The sequence below is a fragment of the Dreissena polymorpha genome, chromosome 10 (assembly GCF_020536995.1).
Source record: "Dreissena polymorpha isolate Duluth1 chromosome 10, UMN_Dpol_1.0, whole genome shotgun sequence".
Taxonomy (NCBI): Eukaryota; Metazoa; Mollusca; class Bivalvia; order Myida; family Dreissenidae; genus Dreissena; species Dreissena polymorpha.
In genome coordinates, this window is record NC_068364.1 from 41597539 (window position 1) to 41612831 (window position 15293).

Genomic DNA, 15293 nt, shown 5'->3' on the forward strand with positions numbered 1-15293 from the left:
TATTGAAATAATGTACAGTATTTTTTTTAAACATTTTTGCGATAAGACAAGGGCCCTATGCATTGGGAAAAATGGCGTCATGATTTTGACTAATATTGGGAAATTCTGTCATACTAAATTGTTTTTAGATTATTTTGTTTAAGTTATGCTGAATATTGAACTGAATATTTTGAATTTTTGTTAAAGATTTTTTTCAGAAACATTAAATGGTAAATTTTGAAGCAGTCACAATAGAAAAATATATATATACTTTTTGAGATTGGGAATATGGCTAAAATTCTGCCAAAATAAAAGCTCTGCCCCAAATTCGACCCAAAAACAACAATGCTGTATCTTGCATGGAAATGTTCAGTAGATACACAGTTCTACATTCAACCCTCCAAGAACAGTATAGTGTTACATTGATAAAATAATTCAAGCTCCAAATATTTGTAATTTAAGTTCAAAGACAACGCATTTAATTATATAAGCCTCGTTCTACTAAAACAGGGCTTAATACATGTGCATAAAAGTGTCATCCCAAATTAGCCTGTGCAGTGCCCACAGGCTAATCAAGATCAAATAACACTTTCTGCCTAAACTGGATTTTTGTTAAGAATAGACTTTCTTTAAACAAAAAAATCAGTAAAAATGAAAAGTGGTGTCCTTTATTATGGTACTGTGCAGACTGCACAGGCTTATCTGGGACGCCAATTTCCGCACATGTAATAGCTACAGTTTTCCCAGAACAAGGCTCATGTGTGACCCATATAGACAGTACATACATCTCGTGTTGACTTCTTCTTGGTCAGAACAGTCGGCAGGCGTGGAATATCAGAGATGGAGTTCGTCAGATGTGAGCCAATACTGCCAACAATGGAGGCCAGTTGCTTCAAAGTTGGTGCAAATTCAACCTGAAATGTGAAGAAATCAGCACATATAAGCTGTGTTCTGTGAAAAGGGTGTTAAATGAATGTGCCTAAAGTGTTGTCCCAGATTAGCCTGTGCAGTCCACACAGGCTAATAAGGGACTGCACTTTCCACTTAAACTTGATTTTGGATAAGGAGGGACTTCCTTGAAACTAAAAATACCATAAAAGCAAAAAGTGTCGTCCCTGATTAGCCTGTGCGGACTGCACAGGCTAATCTGGGACGACACTTTACGCACATGCATTACGCCCAATTTTCTCAGAACAAGACACATATTAGGACACCCTGCAACAAATCTAATGACAATTAAATATGAGAGGCACTCTGTATAACATAATGCATGTACGTTTAGTGTCGTCCCAGCTTTTCCTAATCAGGGACAACAATTGTCACTTTTATTGAAAGTTTTGTTAAAAGGAGGTCTAGGTAGACAGTGTCAGACCTAATTAGCCTATGAAGACTGCACAGGCTATAATCTGGGACGACACTTTAGTCACATGCATTATGCCCTATTTTCCCACAGCGCGGCTTATATTTAAGTGTCATATCACTCTCTCAAACAATGGGTGCAGATCTTTATACAACCGGTCCATAATTCTTGATCAGTGCTTGCAATGTATTGCTTAAAATATTCATCTTTGCCCATTTTTTACATTTTAACAAAAGTCCATGTTTAAGACAGCAGGACATGTTTAGAATACAACAATGTTGTCCCCTCATAAAACAAAACATGTTCTTTTTTCAATGTAATCATGCAGAAGTAATTGCAATGCCTTATGTTCAGTCCCAAGAGTTTTCCAATCATCCCCATCACTAAAAACACTTACCCTTCCCTACATTTATTCAGACTTTTACAATGAAGAAATGCTCCTTCTTCAAGGTTCTTTCAATTTCTATTAACTTTCCTCCTCTACCTACCCAGAGATGGTAATCACGTGACAAACAAGATGGGGAAGTCCATGCCAAGACAGGTATTTTTTGCCGTTTAATACCCTTTATTACTTGTATTAATTGTTTTAATGCCGCTCACTTTCCAGCCATATCAGCAACAAAGTGATATGCATTTATTGTGCATAAATATTCCCCTTTTATCTTGACTTTACTCGCTGCAAATTTTCTTAGCGGGAGCTGTAATTTTGTGACCCACTGAGAAATTAATTAATTACTACAAGTAATAAAAGGTAATACCCATTCAGACACCCTGAAAGAATACCATTTTTACTGCTCATGCTTTTTTTTCTCATCCCTTCTACAAAAAGCCCACTCAACCTCTCCCTTTCCAGGCAAACTCCCATACTGAAGGAAGAAATATTAAGGCTCTTTTTCGATGCTTTTCTCCACTACCCTCTCAGAAAAAACACTAACTTCAAGACAAACTCCTACCCTGACGATATATCAAGGCTATTTTTCATAAGGTTATTTTTTTCAGAGCTTATCCCCTCTGCCCTCTCAGACACCCGCCCCCACCCTATGTCCCCTTCTAGACAAACTCACACCCTGAAAAAATATCAAGGCTTTTTTCCCCTCTGCCCCCACTCGGACATACAAACTTTATGCAGTCAACTTTGCAGATTGGATATAGTGCTTAACAACAAAGTTGCAATCCCCTCTTTAGGAGCTTTCTATAGATCTCACCAAAAGACAGCAAGCACTGGTTCTACCCAGGACATGGACTCAATAGCGTTTCTACAAGCTATAGGCTTTCGATGCAACAACGCTAAAATTAATAGTTTTAAACTAACCTTGTCCCCTTCTAAACAGACTTTCACCCTGAACATAGGGGTTGGGGGCAGACTTTCCCCTCTGCCCTCTCAGACAAACCACTTACCTTGTCCCCTTCCAGACAGACTTTCACCCTGAACAATGGGTTGGGAGCAGACTTCCCGTCCCCGTTGATGGCCTTAGAGAGCTCCTGGAGGGACCACTTGACGTTGAGTCTGAAGGCTTCCTCCACCATCTTGTCCATCTTCTCTGTGTAACGATGCCAGTGAGACTGCACCTGAAACACAAACTTTGTGTGTCAGCCGAGGGACCCTGAATCCTTCACATGATTTCATTTTCCTAACTATCACGATGATGATGTCATTTGCTGTTTATCGTGTTGTCTGTTAAATTCTGCCTTTTTGTTTTGTTTGTATTTAAAATAAAGACCGAAAGTTTTCAGATAGAAACTAATGGGAAAAATACAATTGCAGGTAAGAATCCAAGACAGATGGTTTCTTTGCTTGGAACAAAACATATATCATTTGCCGAGGTTTGTGTTTCAGGTATTCTAAGCCTTACTAAAATCTTTATCCGTATCAGACATTAACCTAGTGTACTCTATCTTCATATGAGCAGTGTTCTTAGAAAACTGGTCTTAATGCATGTGCCTAAAGTTTCGTCCCAGATAAGCATGATCAGTCCGCACAGGCTAATCAGGGATGATTATTTCTGATTTATTAATTTTTTCGTTTTAAGGAAGTCTCTTGTAAACCAGTATAGGCTAAAAATTTGGTCCCAGATAAGCCTGTGCAGACTGCACAGGCTAATATTGAACAACACATTATGCACATACATTAAGCCCAGTTTTCCCAAAAAATCCAATATTGGCAGAAAATGTCGTCCCAGATATGCCTATGCACTCTGACATGTTACGCAAATTATTTAAGCCCCATTTTCCCAAAACACATACTGACCTCCGCACCATCCCCCTTGAACACTTCATACGTCTTCTTCATGGTGTTGATGATCTCGTCATGGTACTGTTTCAGCCTCTTCTGCACGCTCGAGCGGTGGCTTACCTGCCAGGGACAGAAATAAGTGGTTGCCGGTTAGCTAAGGGCGAGTAGATTTTTGGAAATTTTCAAAGTTGATAGTCTGGCAGGAAATTCCATTGAACAAAAATTGGCGACTGTGGATCAAACAATAAATTTTATAGTATTCATTTATTAAGACCAAAGACATTCAGGCTAATACTAGGACATAATGGATTGACATTGCTTCATGTCAGCAACGTTGTGCTTCTATTATCCATTTTTTCATTTAAAGAAAGTGTTAACATATTTCTTCGATTGTAAGACTGGTTTTTTCCCTGATTTTTTAAGGCATAAAGTTGGGGGGTCTTCTATAATAGCATCCTAAAAAAAAACTTATTTTTTTTTACCAATATATGTGAAGTGATAACCGTATTTCTGATGAAGAAAAGAAACTACTTTCGTTTAGATACATGATTTGCCGCTTATAACCTTTTGTTATTATATATTATAAATGACATGTCTGTTTGGAATATACTTGCAAGTTAATTATCGAATAAAAAATAAAGTTCATTGATTAATTTTTTCCATTACATTAATAAGAATGCATTGATTAAAATAATGACATTCAAAACAATGTATTACCGGTAATTTATAATGGACCAAATCGGCAGAGTTGCAATCACACTTGTTATTCCTTTTTGTCTAAACACCGCAGACAGCAGTCTACACAATAGGTCAGTAGACGTGCTGTGCGTGTTTTCATAACGCCCAACACTTACTCCAGTTCTGTCCAGATGTTCTCTTGAATCCGTATACAGTAAAATTACTGTTTTAATAATTAATCAACTAATAGACGGTAACGATAAGGATACGGCGTGTTTGATTTGAAATTAATTAAGAAGAAATATCAAATTATTTGCGATATAATTGTGTTAAAAATACCAAAGAAACATTTAACCGAAATCAACAGAATTCAATGTTCTCTGCGCTACACAGTTTGTATAAAAAATCAATACACGCAAGCTTTCCATGACCTTGTACATTTCCGCATAATGTTTGCGCTCTTTTGTCGGGAAATATACATGATGACTATATGGGAAGAATTGTAAACGTCGTGTTAACATTACAAAATCGGAAGTGTGTTTCGGATTACAAATTATTATTCTCATTTGGGAATTTAACGGAACATTTATTCTTGTGGTATATTTGTTATGAATTAAATATTAATTTGTTACAACGCTTTATGTGTGGAAATTCATTTTTGGATTATATTATGCATTAAAAGCACAATTTCCAGGAGGAGAACACTCATTGACTATCATCAGCCTCTTACGTAACTTGATGTTACCGCGGTGAAGTACACTGTATGGACCGATTAATGTGGTAGGTAAAACAAAGCCATAAAACTGCAATAAACCCCTGAAATTATAGATAGTGACATGTTGCCAACTAAGGGTGGGCCGTAAAACACACATTGTGTAAACCATTACGGGTATTTTGACTGTTGAAATTTTACCGATTTTCGTCCGTAAAAATTGCCATGTCTTATTAGCGAGGCCACACAAAATACAGCCGATCTGGGACCTAAAGTTGGGGTCTCATCTTTTAGTCAATCCGTCTTAAAATCGAAGAAATACCGTAGATACACATGACCAGTACATGGTTCTGGGCTCTTTAATGTTAGGCAGTACAACCAAAATACTCAAGATTATTGACGAGTGAATCTCGAATGAAAAGTGGGTTAAATGCATTGCGTTAACTGTCGTCTCTTCTTAGCCAAAGTCCTGTTTAGGCGGAAAGTGTCATCCCTGATTAGCCTGTGCAGCCTGCACAGGCTAATCTGGGACTACACTTTACGCTCATGAATTAAACCCCCTTTTTACAGAGCAACGCTCAATAATGAAAAGTACGTTCCTATCTCTACCTGGGACTCTTCAAACTCCAAGTACATGAATTAAACCCCCCTTTTTACAGTGGGACGCTCAATAATGAAAAGTAAGTTCCTATCTCTACCTGGGACTCTTCAAACTCCAAGTTCTCGTACACCTTGCGACTGTCAATCTTCACCAGCAGGTTCTCACTGACGTTCACACACTTGGTCGAGATCTCCATGTTGGAACCCTGAGCAAAAAATGTTTTCAAGATACTGTTAAATTATTATTATATGTGACACAATGATTTTAGTTCAATCAGTGGATTTAAAGATACACAAATTAAACACAAACACATCAGAAAATATCGACGCAAATCCCAACAAATATAAATAGTTCTACTGTAATTATCAATGGCTATCACGGATCCTACAAAATAATATTAAAACACTTTTTTTAATGTTTGTGTTTTTTTTTTTTAAGAACTTTAAATCAATGTCAAATGGTCTTCTTTTATCTTAAGAAAGACTAAGCATTGCGTTATTTTGTATTTATTTTGTATGACTTTGAAATACAGTTGATTAAAAAGAGATATGGACACATTCCATGAATTTGTTTAATTTAAAAAGAAAATAATATCATTTCATGGCATCTTTTTACTACAGATCACTACACACGATAGCATAAAAAATCATGCCAATCAATAGATAAATTATTGATCAAAAAATAAAGAGATCAAATATTGATCTAAAATAAATAGATCAATTATTGATCTAAACAATAGATTTATAGAAGTATTGATCTGAAAATACTGCAGGAACGGAAGTCTAAAAATCTAAATACATACCTTATAGTCATCAACAATGCCCTGTATTTTGTTGGAATTCAGTCGGCACTCGGTGACAAAGTAGTCGGATATGCCTTTTGATGCCCATGTGAGCTTTGTGAGGCCAGGGTGAACCTTCTTGTCCAGGAATCGAATCCTCTCCCGGAATAACCCACGCTCCTCTGGGGAAAGGGCCGCTATGATCCTGTTAAAGTCGCAGAAATATGAGCCTTGTTCTGGGTAAACTTGGCTTAATTAAACAAGTAAACTGCACATCTTCACTTTATTTTGATGAAATAGTTTAAGTTTCCATTAAATCCTTGAGGAAAGTGAAAATAGTTTGCTCCTCAAACTTTATCTGACCGAATGACAAATAGACAAGGTCACTTCTACATACAAAAGGGACAGAAATAATTTGTGATAATGGGTTGCCCAGACATGTAACTATCTCTAGAACTTTCGTAGCCCAACCAAAGACTAAATAGCCCAGAACCAAGCACACGTCATAATTATCAAATACTTACTTTTAACAAAACAATATCAGCCCATTGTGCAATTTTATGAGCCTGAATTTTGGTGCTTTTTTAAATTTACTGCAAAAATAGGCAAAAACTGTTTCAAGCTTTGCAAAATATTCACACAAAAAATGTGAAAACTGTTTCAAGCTTTTTAAAAAGCTATGTGGCGGGGCTACTCAATTTTGATATTGACTGGCCTGGGCCTCAATCTGCTCGCCCGAGGCAAACGAGCAACCATTAATTTCTATCCAGGTATACAAATTGCCGCACCCACCTGTTGTAGTCCCTGACAACCAGCATGACGTGTTCTCGAAGTCCTCGTAGGTCCTCTCGTTTGTTGTAGACGTGCACTGCGTAGTGCGGAGTCTCGAACATGAGGCGTTCCCAGTAGTGGATCTCCTGGAACATCTTGAGCAGGTCTCTGGAGAATGGAAAGAAATTCACTTAACCCATTTATGCCTAGTGGACTCTCCCATCCTTCTAAATTATATCAATTTATTTCCAAAATTAGGGATGTCTGGTATATTTATTTTTATATTTAGAATATTTCTTACATGCGGCGTCTCATCTGGGTCTACGCTGTTTTCCAAGGCCTTTTTTTTCTAGACGCTAGGCATAAATGGGTTAACTCTTTATTACTTAGAAACGTATTTTGACGCATTAGTAGTCCCATAAAAAGTTAAATTTAACTAGGTACATTTCTTATTAAAATCAAATTTAAAGGCTTCATTTCCAACCCTTCCATACTGATGAGCAGCAAACAGCATGAAACCTGAACAGACTGCGAGTTACTCGCAGGCTGTTCTGGTTTAATGCTGATTGTAATAGCCATTTTCACTTTGTTTCTTATGTGGGAAAAGGTTAAAACATGCTGTGCAATAATAGCATAATATTGCAGACTTTAATTTAATAAAGCCTTGATCTAGGAAAATGGGGTTTATTGCATGTGATTAAAGTGTGGTCTGCACAGTCTGCGCAGACTGCACAGGCTAATCTGGGACAACACTTTACACACATGCATTAAACCCTTTTATCAGAGTAGGCTGAAGCATTATCGAATTATTCATTTATCTAAGCTTGTTTGTCTAATCAGAATATTCAGTAAGTTTCTTTAAAGCAGTTGACTGTACATATTTTCATTCTAACAAGGGCTAATAGAAATATCAAAAGCTACCCAGCAATATCCTGCATGCGTTTCACACGAAAAAACCTACTTGCTGAAGTTGATGTCCAACATCGGTGGTCTTTCGAGACTGCGACACATCAGAGGAACTTCTAGCTTCTTCACTGGTTCCTATAGATACAAATACAGACATGAAAACAACCACTTGAGTCTAGCTCTGGGAAAACAGTGTTTAACCCTTTCCCACTCGGAAGCAAAGTGAAAATGGCTATGTGCAAACAGCATAAAACCAGAACAACCTGCGAGTGACTCGCAGTCTGTTCAGGGTTTGTGCTGTTTGCTGCTCACCAGTATCTAAGGTTTGGAATTAATCTTAAAACTTGAATCTAGTAAGAATGGTCTTTAATTAAATTAAACTGTCGTAGGGACTGCAAATGCGACAAAAAACGTATATTAGTGGTAAAGGCTTAATGGATGTGCATGTAAAGTGTCGTTCCATTAAACATGTAAAGTGTCGTTCCATTAAACATGTAAAGTGTCGTTCCATTAAACCACTTTTTCTAAGAGAGATGTTCATGCAGTTTCAAGATACTGAAAGCAAATACTGAGAAATTGTGAATTTGCACTTATTTTCAAATAAATTTAAATGCTACAAATGCATCACCTTAATCATAAAATTAACAAAAAGCATTGTAATAGACAAACAGCAGTCAGTTCCAAGTTAATGTTGTTGAAGATCAGGATCTCAGAAAGTAGTATAAACCTATCTTCAATTAATTTTTAGTAATAGCAGAAGGCAGTGTATTTTTTTTATTTTTTTTGTAAACAAAGCAACCGCAAATTTGATCAGACTTAAAACCCGAAATTACGTGCAGATCACAATTATACAGATTCGTACAGACACACAGAAAAACAGACACCCTACCCTGACAGACAGACGGACGATATATGGATCAATGATATCTAATGGAAAGTGATATCCTTATAACAGTTTCAGAAATATATTCATTTTAATATGTTTGAAGTCACATGAGTTTTTAAAAAAGTAATTCATCTTCCAACCCCTTTCAGCTGATCATATAACATGTGTCATTCAACAAAATCATAATGCACTTGAGCTACATTCCAAAAGCTACAGATCATAGAACATGTGTCATACAAAATCATAATGCACTTGAGCTACATTCAAAATGCCTTGGATCATAGAACATGTGTCATTGAACAAAATCATAATGCACTTGAGCTACATTCAAAACGCTGCAGATCATAGAACATGTGTCATCTAACAAAATCATAATGCACTTGAGCTACATTCAAAACGCTGCAGATCATAGAACATGTGTCATTGAACAAAATCATAATGCACTTGAGCTACATTCAAAACGCTACAGATCATAGAACATGTGTCATTCAACAAAATCATAATGCACTTGAGCTACATTCAAAATGCCTTGGATCATAGAACATGTGTCATTGAACAAAATCATAATGCACTTGAGCTACATTCAAAACGCTGCAGATCATAGAACATGTGTCATTTAACAAAATCATAATGCACTTGAGCTACATTCAAAAAGCTACAGATCATAGAACATGTGTCATTTAACAAAATCATAATGCACTTGAGCTACATTCAAAACGCTATGGATCATAGAACATGTGTCATTAAACAAAATCATAATGCATTTGAGCTACATTCAATATGCTATGGATCATAAAACATGTGTCATTAAACAAAATCATAATGCACTTGAGCTACATTCAAAATGCTATGGATCATAAAACATGTGTCATTAAACAAAATCATAATGCACTTGAGCTACATTCAAAACCCTACAGATCATAAAACATGTGTCATTAAACAAAATCATAATGCACTTGAGCTACATTCAAAAAGCTACAGATCATATAACATGTGTCATTTAACAAAATCATAATGCACTTGAGCTACATTCAAAATGCTATGGATCAAAGAACTCGTGTCATTAAACAAAAGCATAATGCACTAGTGCTACATTCAAAACTCTAAGGATCATAAAACATGTGTCATTAAACATATATCAAAATGCACTCGAGCTACAAAAGGTTACTTTTTTCAGACTGTCATCATCAAGTGCCTCCATTGAGACTGTGCTTGATTTATAAACCTGCAAACATCAAGCAAAGTATGTGCTTGATTTATAAACCTGTAAACATCAAGCATAGGATGTGCTTGATTTATAAACCTGTAAACATCAAGCAAAGTATGTGCTTGATTTATAAACCTGTAAACATCAAGCATAGGATGTGCTTGATTTATAAACCTGTAAACATCAAGCAAAGGATGTGCTTGATTTATAAACCTGTAAACATCAAGCAAAGGAAGCCATGGGCTGTAAAATCATTTGTATTTATCGGCACGAAATTGTGTGGTTAAAAAAAAGAGAAGACTTTTATGTGGATACATACAGTATTTTCCCATGTATAGCGCCCCAATATATAATACGCAGTCTGTTTTTAAAATGCAAAAATGGAGAAAAAAAAAATATATTTGTGAAACTCTGATTTCGGACAAAAAGGAAATTTGCTTCTGTTGTTTACCAATGTTTGTGTTAAATTTGTGGATCAACCGATACACAAAATCAACTAAATTAATGTCCCATGAACAATAATGATTTTACAGCATTATGGAAGGACATATTCATGGTTATACTCTTGCATTAAACTGCCTTCAAAACATATACGGAACCATTTGATTGCATGAAAGTGTTTGGGACACATTTGAAAACTTCAATTCTCTTGATGTTTTCTTTGTTCCTTTGTTTTATTTTCACCCCAAGGTTCCTACATAAGTATTCCAAACTCATAGGGATAGCAGGTATGTATTTATGATATTAAAATGTTCAATTAATGTCCCATCCTCTGAGTAAACAGGGCTTAATGTTTGTTCATAAAGTGTTGTCCAAGATTAGACTGTGCAGTCCACATTTTCAACACTTTCGGCCTAAACTTTATTTTTGTTTATAAAAGACTTCCTTTTAAAGAAACATTATATTAAAGCAGAAAATTTTGTCTCTGATTAGCCTGTGTAGACTGCACAGGCTAATCTTGGACGACACTTTACGCACATGAATTAAGCTCTGTTTTCTCAGAACAAGGCTCAATTGATCCTACCTTATCAATGGTGAGGGTCCATTCATGGAAGGTCTTACGGATGTATTCATCAAGGGCCATACAGAGCTGCTGGTACTGCGTCATCACCTCTTTGCCTGAACCAATCTGCGGCAAGAAGAATGCCCTGTCCAGTGCCTGTGAAAATAAAAAAATGATGACAGAGTAGTGATGGATTTAAGAAATATTATGGTATATTGCGCATAAAAGAATGATTTTGAGTTAAACCAGATTTTAAATCAACTACAGCTAGAGCTTTGTCACAGATGTGACATATACCCCCACATGCTGCATTGACACAGAATATTTTGCATGCTGTCTTCACAAAGCAAGAGAAGCTAATTTATGGCGAATTATTACGCCATTATCATTTATGGCCATTTTGACCTTTGAACTCTTGAATTATTTTGCATGACACGCCGTCCAATGACTGTGAACAAAATTAATGTACAGAGTCATTTTAAAATCTCACAATGAATGACATATTTATGGCCCGGACAAGCTCATTTATGGCCATTTTTTACTTTTGAACTCCAAATGTGACCTTGACCTTGGAGATATTGACGTAATTCTTTCGCATGACACACTATCCAATGATGGTGAACAAATGTGCCAAATGATTTTAAAGTCTCACAATAAATGACAAAGTTATGGCCCAGAAAAGCTCATTTATGGGCGGATCTAAGTGTGACCTTGACCTTGGAGATATCGACGTACTTCTTTTGCATGACACACCGTCCCTTGATGGTGAACAAATGTACCGAGTCATTTTAAAATCTAACGATAAATGACATAGTTATGGTCCGGACAAACTTTCAGTTTATAACGCACTAAATGACCCTGTGACCTAGTTTTTGACCCGGCAAGACCCATATTCAAACTTGACCTAGACATCATCTAGATACAACTTCTGACCAAGTTTGGTGAAGATCGGATGAAATTTTTGGGACGGACCAACTGACCAACTGACAGACAGACTGACAGACCGACAAAGTGACCCCCATTACAAATGGTAATGGGGTATAATAATAACGGTTTTGAGTTTAAAAAATATATTTAGTCAACTACAACGATTACATATCAGGCAGCCTTTATGCATACACTAGAGCTATTGAAAGTGCTTAACCCATTCCCTCTTAGAAGGAAAGTGAAATTGGCTATTTGCAAACAGCATAAAACCAGAACAGCCGGCAAGTCCTTCGCAGTCTGTTCAGGTTTTCTGCTTTTGTCTGCTCATCCGTATCTAAGGGTTGGAAATGAAACCTTTAAAACTTAAATCTAGTAAAAGGTCTTTAATTAAGTTTATTTTTCTAAGGGACTACAAATGAGTCAAAATAGGTATCTAAGTCAGTGCGTTTGTTGTTCAAAATCCGGGCCGGTATTAGGCCCCATTCCCAATGAAGAGAAGTATATATTTTTCCAAAATGGGACCTAAAAATTCCTAATTGTAGGTTTCCAAAAAAAAAATTTTTTTTTTAGATCTCAATAATTTGTTCACCTCCCATCCATAAAAGTTGAACCATAGGTTAATATAATACTGAAACACTTATATTCTCAATTTTGAAACATTTTTTAGCAACACGACAAAAACAACACTAATTTCCCAATTTTAGTCAAAACGCCGTAAATTTTTCCAATTCCAAAAATGGTGAAAAAAAACACTGCCCTCTTACCATCATGCTCCTCTCAATGCGGCGTTTCAGCTGCCGAGCCCAAAGAGCCTGGCCCGCAAACTTGGGGTGCGAGGGGGATTGTGGGATGGTTTTCTGAGTCAGCTCTTTCTTTACGGCATTCAGCTCCTCATTGAACATCGCATACACGTCCACTGTCTTCTTGTCAATTGTTCGCTTGATCGCCTGCCGATATATTTGCGGAAATAGTACAATTGAAAAGTAAAGGGTTTGGATTGATTGGAAGAAACAGTAAAATTTCAAACAAGGGTTGCAATCAGATTTGTGTTTAGAGGTGATCTCTTTTAAACAAAAAATCCCATAAAAGCGGGAAATGTCGTCCCTGATAAGCCTGTGTGATCTGCACTGTCTAATCTGGGACGACACTTTAGGCTCATACATAAATCCCAGTTTTTTCAGAACGAGGGTCAATTTACCATACCTTAATTAAAACTAAGGTTGCATAAGGATGAACCAAATGCTCGTGTAATGGAAGTATGAGAGTAATTAAGCTATACATGAAAGACGTTGGATTTTTCAAAAATTAAACGTTCAAATTAATCAGAGATGTAAAAGTCATAAACATTTCAAAAACCATCATGGATATTTATGGTAGGATTGAAGATTTTTAAAATACCTAAATCACTATGTCTCTTTGACTGTCTGAGGCTGTTTGTACTTTGTACAAGGATTTAAAACAACAAAAAGATTATACAACACCATGAGTAGCTGTCTGGGAGAACCAGGGCTAATGCATGTGTGTAAAGTTTCATCCCAGATACCCTGTGCAGGGCTAATGCATGTGTGTAAAATGTCATCCCAGATACCCTGTGCAGGGCTAATGCATGTGTGTAAAGTGTCATCACAGATACCCTGTGCAGGCTAATGCATGTGTGTAAAGTGTCATCCCAGATACCCTGTGCAGGGCTAATGCATGTGTGTAAAGTGTCATCACAGATACCCTGTGCAGGGCTAATGCATGTGTGTAAAGTGTCATCCCAGATACCCTGTGCAGGGCTAATGCATGTGTGTAAAGTGTCATCACAGATACCCTGTGCAGGGCTAATGCATGTGTGTAAAGTGTCATCCCAGATACCCTGTGCAGGCTAATGCATGTGTGTAAAGTGTCATCACAGATACCCTGTGCAGGGCTAATGCATGTGTGTAAAGTGTCATCCCAGATACCCTGTGCAGGGCTAATGCATGTGTGTAAAGTGTCATCCCAGATACCCTGTGCAGGGCTAATGCATGTGTGTAAAGTGTCATCACAGATACCCTGTGCAGAGCTAATGCATGTGTGTAAAGTGTCATCCCAGATACCCTGTGCAGGGCTAATGCATGTGTGTAAAGTGTCATCACAGATACCCTGTGCAGGGCTAATGCATGTGTGTAAAGTGTCATCACAGATACCCTGTGCAGGCTAATGCATGTGTGTAAAGTGTCATCCCCGATACCCTGTGCTGGCTAATCATGGACGACACTTTACGCTTTAATAGAATTTTTTTATTAAAGGAAATGTCTTATAAATAAAAATCAAGTTTTGTGTTGTCCCTGATTAGTCTGTGCAGACTGCATAGGCTAATATTGGGTGGCACTTTACCCACATGCATGAAGCCCAGTTTTCCCATAGCAAGGCTTATATATCTCTCTACATACCTCTCTACCAGAGAGATGCATGAAGATATCAAGTCTCTACATACCTCTCTACCAGAGAGATGCATGAAGATATCAAGTCTCTACATACTTCTCTACCAGAGAGATGCATGAAGATATCAAGTCTCTACAAACCTCTCTATCAGAGATGCATGAAGATATCAAGTCTCTACATACCTCTCTACCAGAGAGATGCATGAAGATATCAAGTCTCTACAAACCTCTCTATCAGAGATGCATGAAGATATCAAGTCTCTACATACCTCTCTACCAGAGAGATGCATGAAGATATCAAGTCTCTACAAACCTCTCTATCAGAGATGCATGAAGATATCAAGTCTCTACATACCTCTCTACCAGAGAGATGCATGAAGATATCAAGTCTCTACATACCTCTCTATCAGAGATGCATGAAGATATCAAGTCTCTACATACCTCTCTACCAGAGAGATGCATGAAGATATCAAGTCTCTACATACCTCTCTACCAGAGAGATGCATGAAGATATCAAGTCTCTATATACCTCTCTACCAGAGAGATGCATGGAGATATCAAGTCTCTACATACCTCTCTACCAGAGAGATGCATGAAGATATCAAGTCTCTACATACCTCTCTACCAGAGAGATGCATGAAGATATCAAGTCTCTACATACCTCTCTACCAGAGAGATGCATGAAGATATCAAGTCTCTTCATACCTCTCTACCAAAGAGATGCATGAAGATATCAAGTCTCTACATACCTCTCTACCAGAGAGATGCATGGAGATATCAAGTCTCTACATACCTCTCTACCAGAGAGATGCATGAAGATATCAAGTCTCTACATACCTCT

At 37.1% G+C, this 15293-nt stretch overlaps 1 protein-coding gene across 17 annotated transcripts in view; it reads right to left on the reverse strand.

The window, feature by feature from the left end:
- The window catches only part of LOC127847106 (dynein axonemal heavy chain 2-like), a 154636-nt gene that overhangs the window by 124713 nt on the left and 14630 nt on the right, over window positions 1-15293 (reverse strand). For 3 of the 17 annotated variants that reach the window (XM_052378720.1, XM_052378718.1, XM_052378719.1), the window contains exons 12-20: window positions 12809-12991; window positions 11139-11273; window positions 8077-8156; window positions 7137-7283; window positions 6366-6549; window positions 5661-5768; window positions 3588-3692; window positions 2738-2908; window positions 765-893 (exon numbers count right to left, since the gene is read on the reverse strand). In XM_052378720.1, coding sequence (XP_052234680.1) covers window positions 765-893; window positions 2738-2908; window positions 3588-3692; window positions 5661-5768; window positions 6366-6549; window positions 7137-7283; window positions 8077-8156; window positions 11139-11273; window positions 12809-12991 — 1242 coding nt within the window. The other 14 variants (XM_052378731.1, XM_052378733.1, XM_052378730.1 and 11 more) reach the window with 14 other exon arrangements.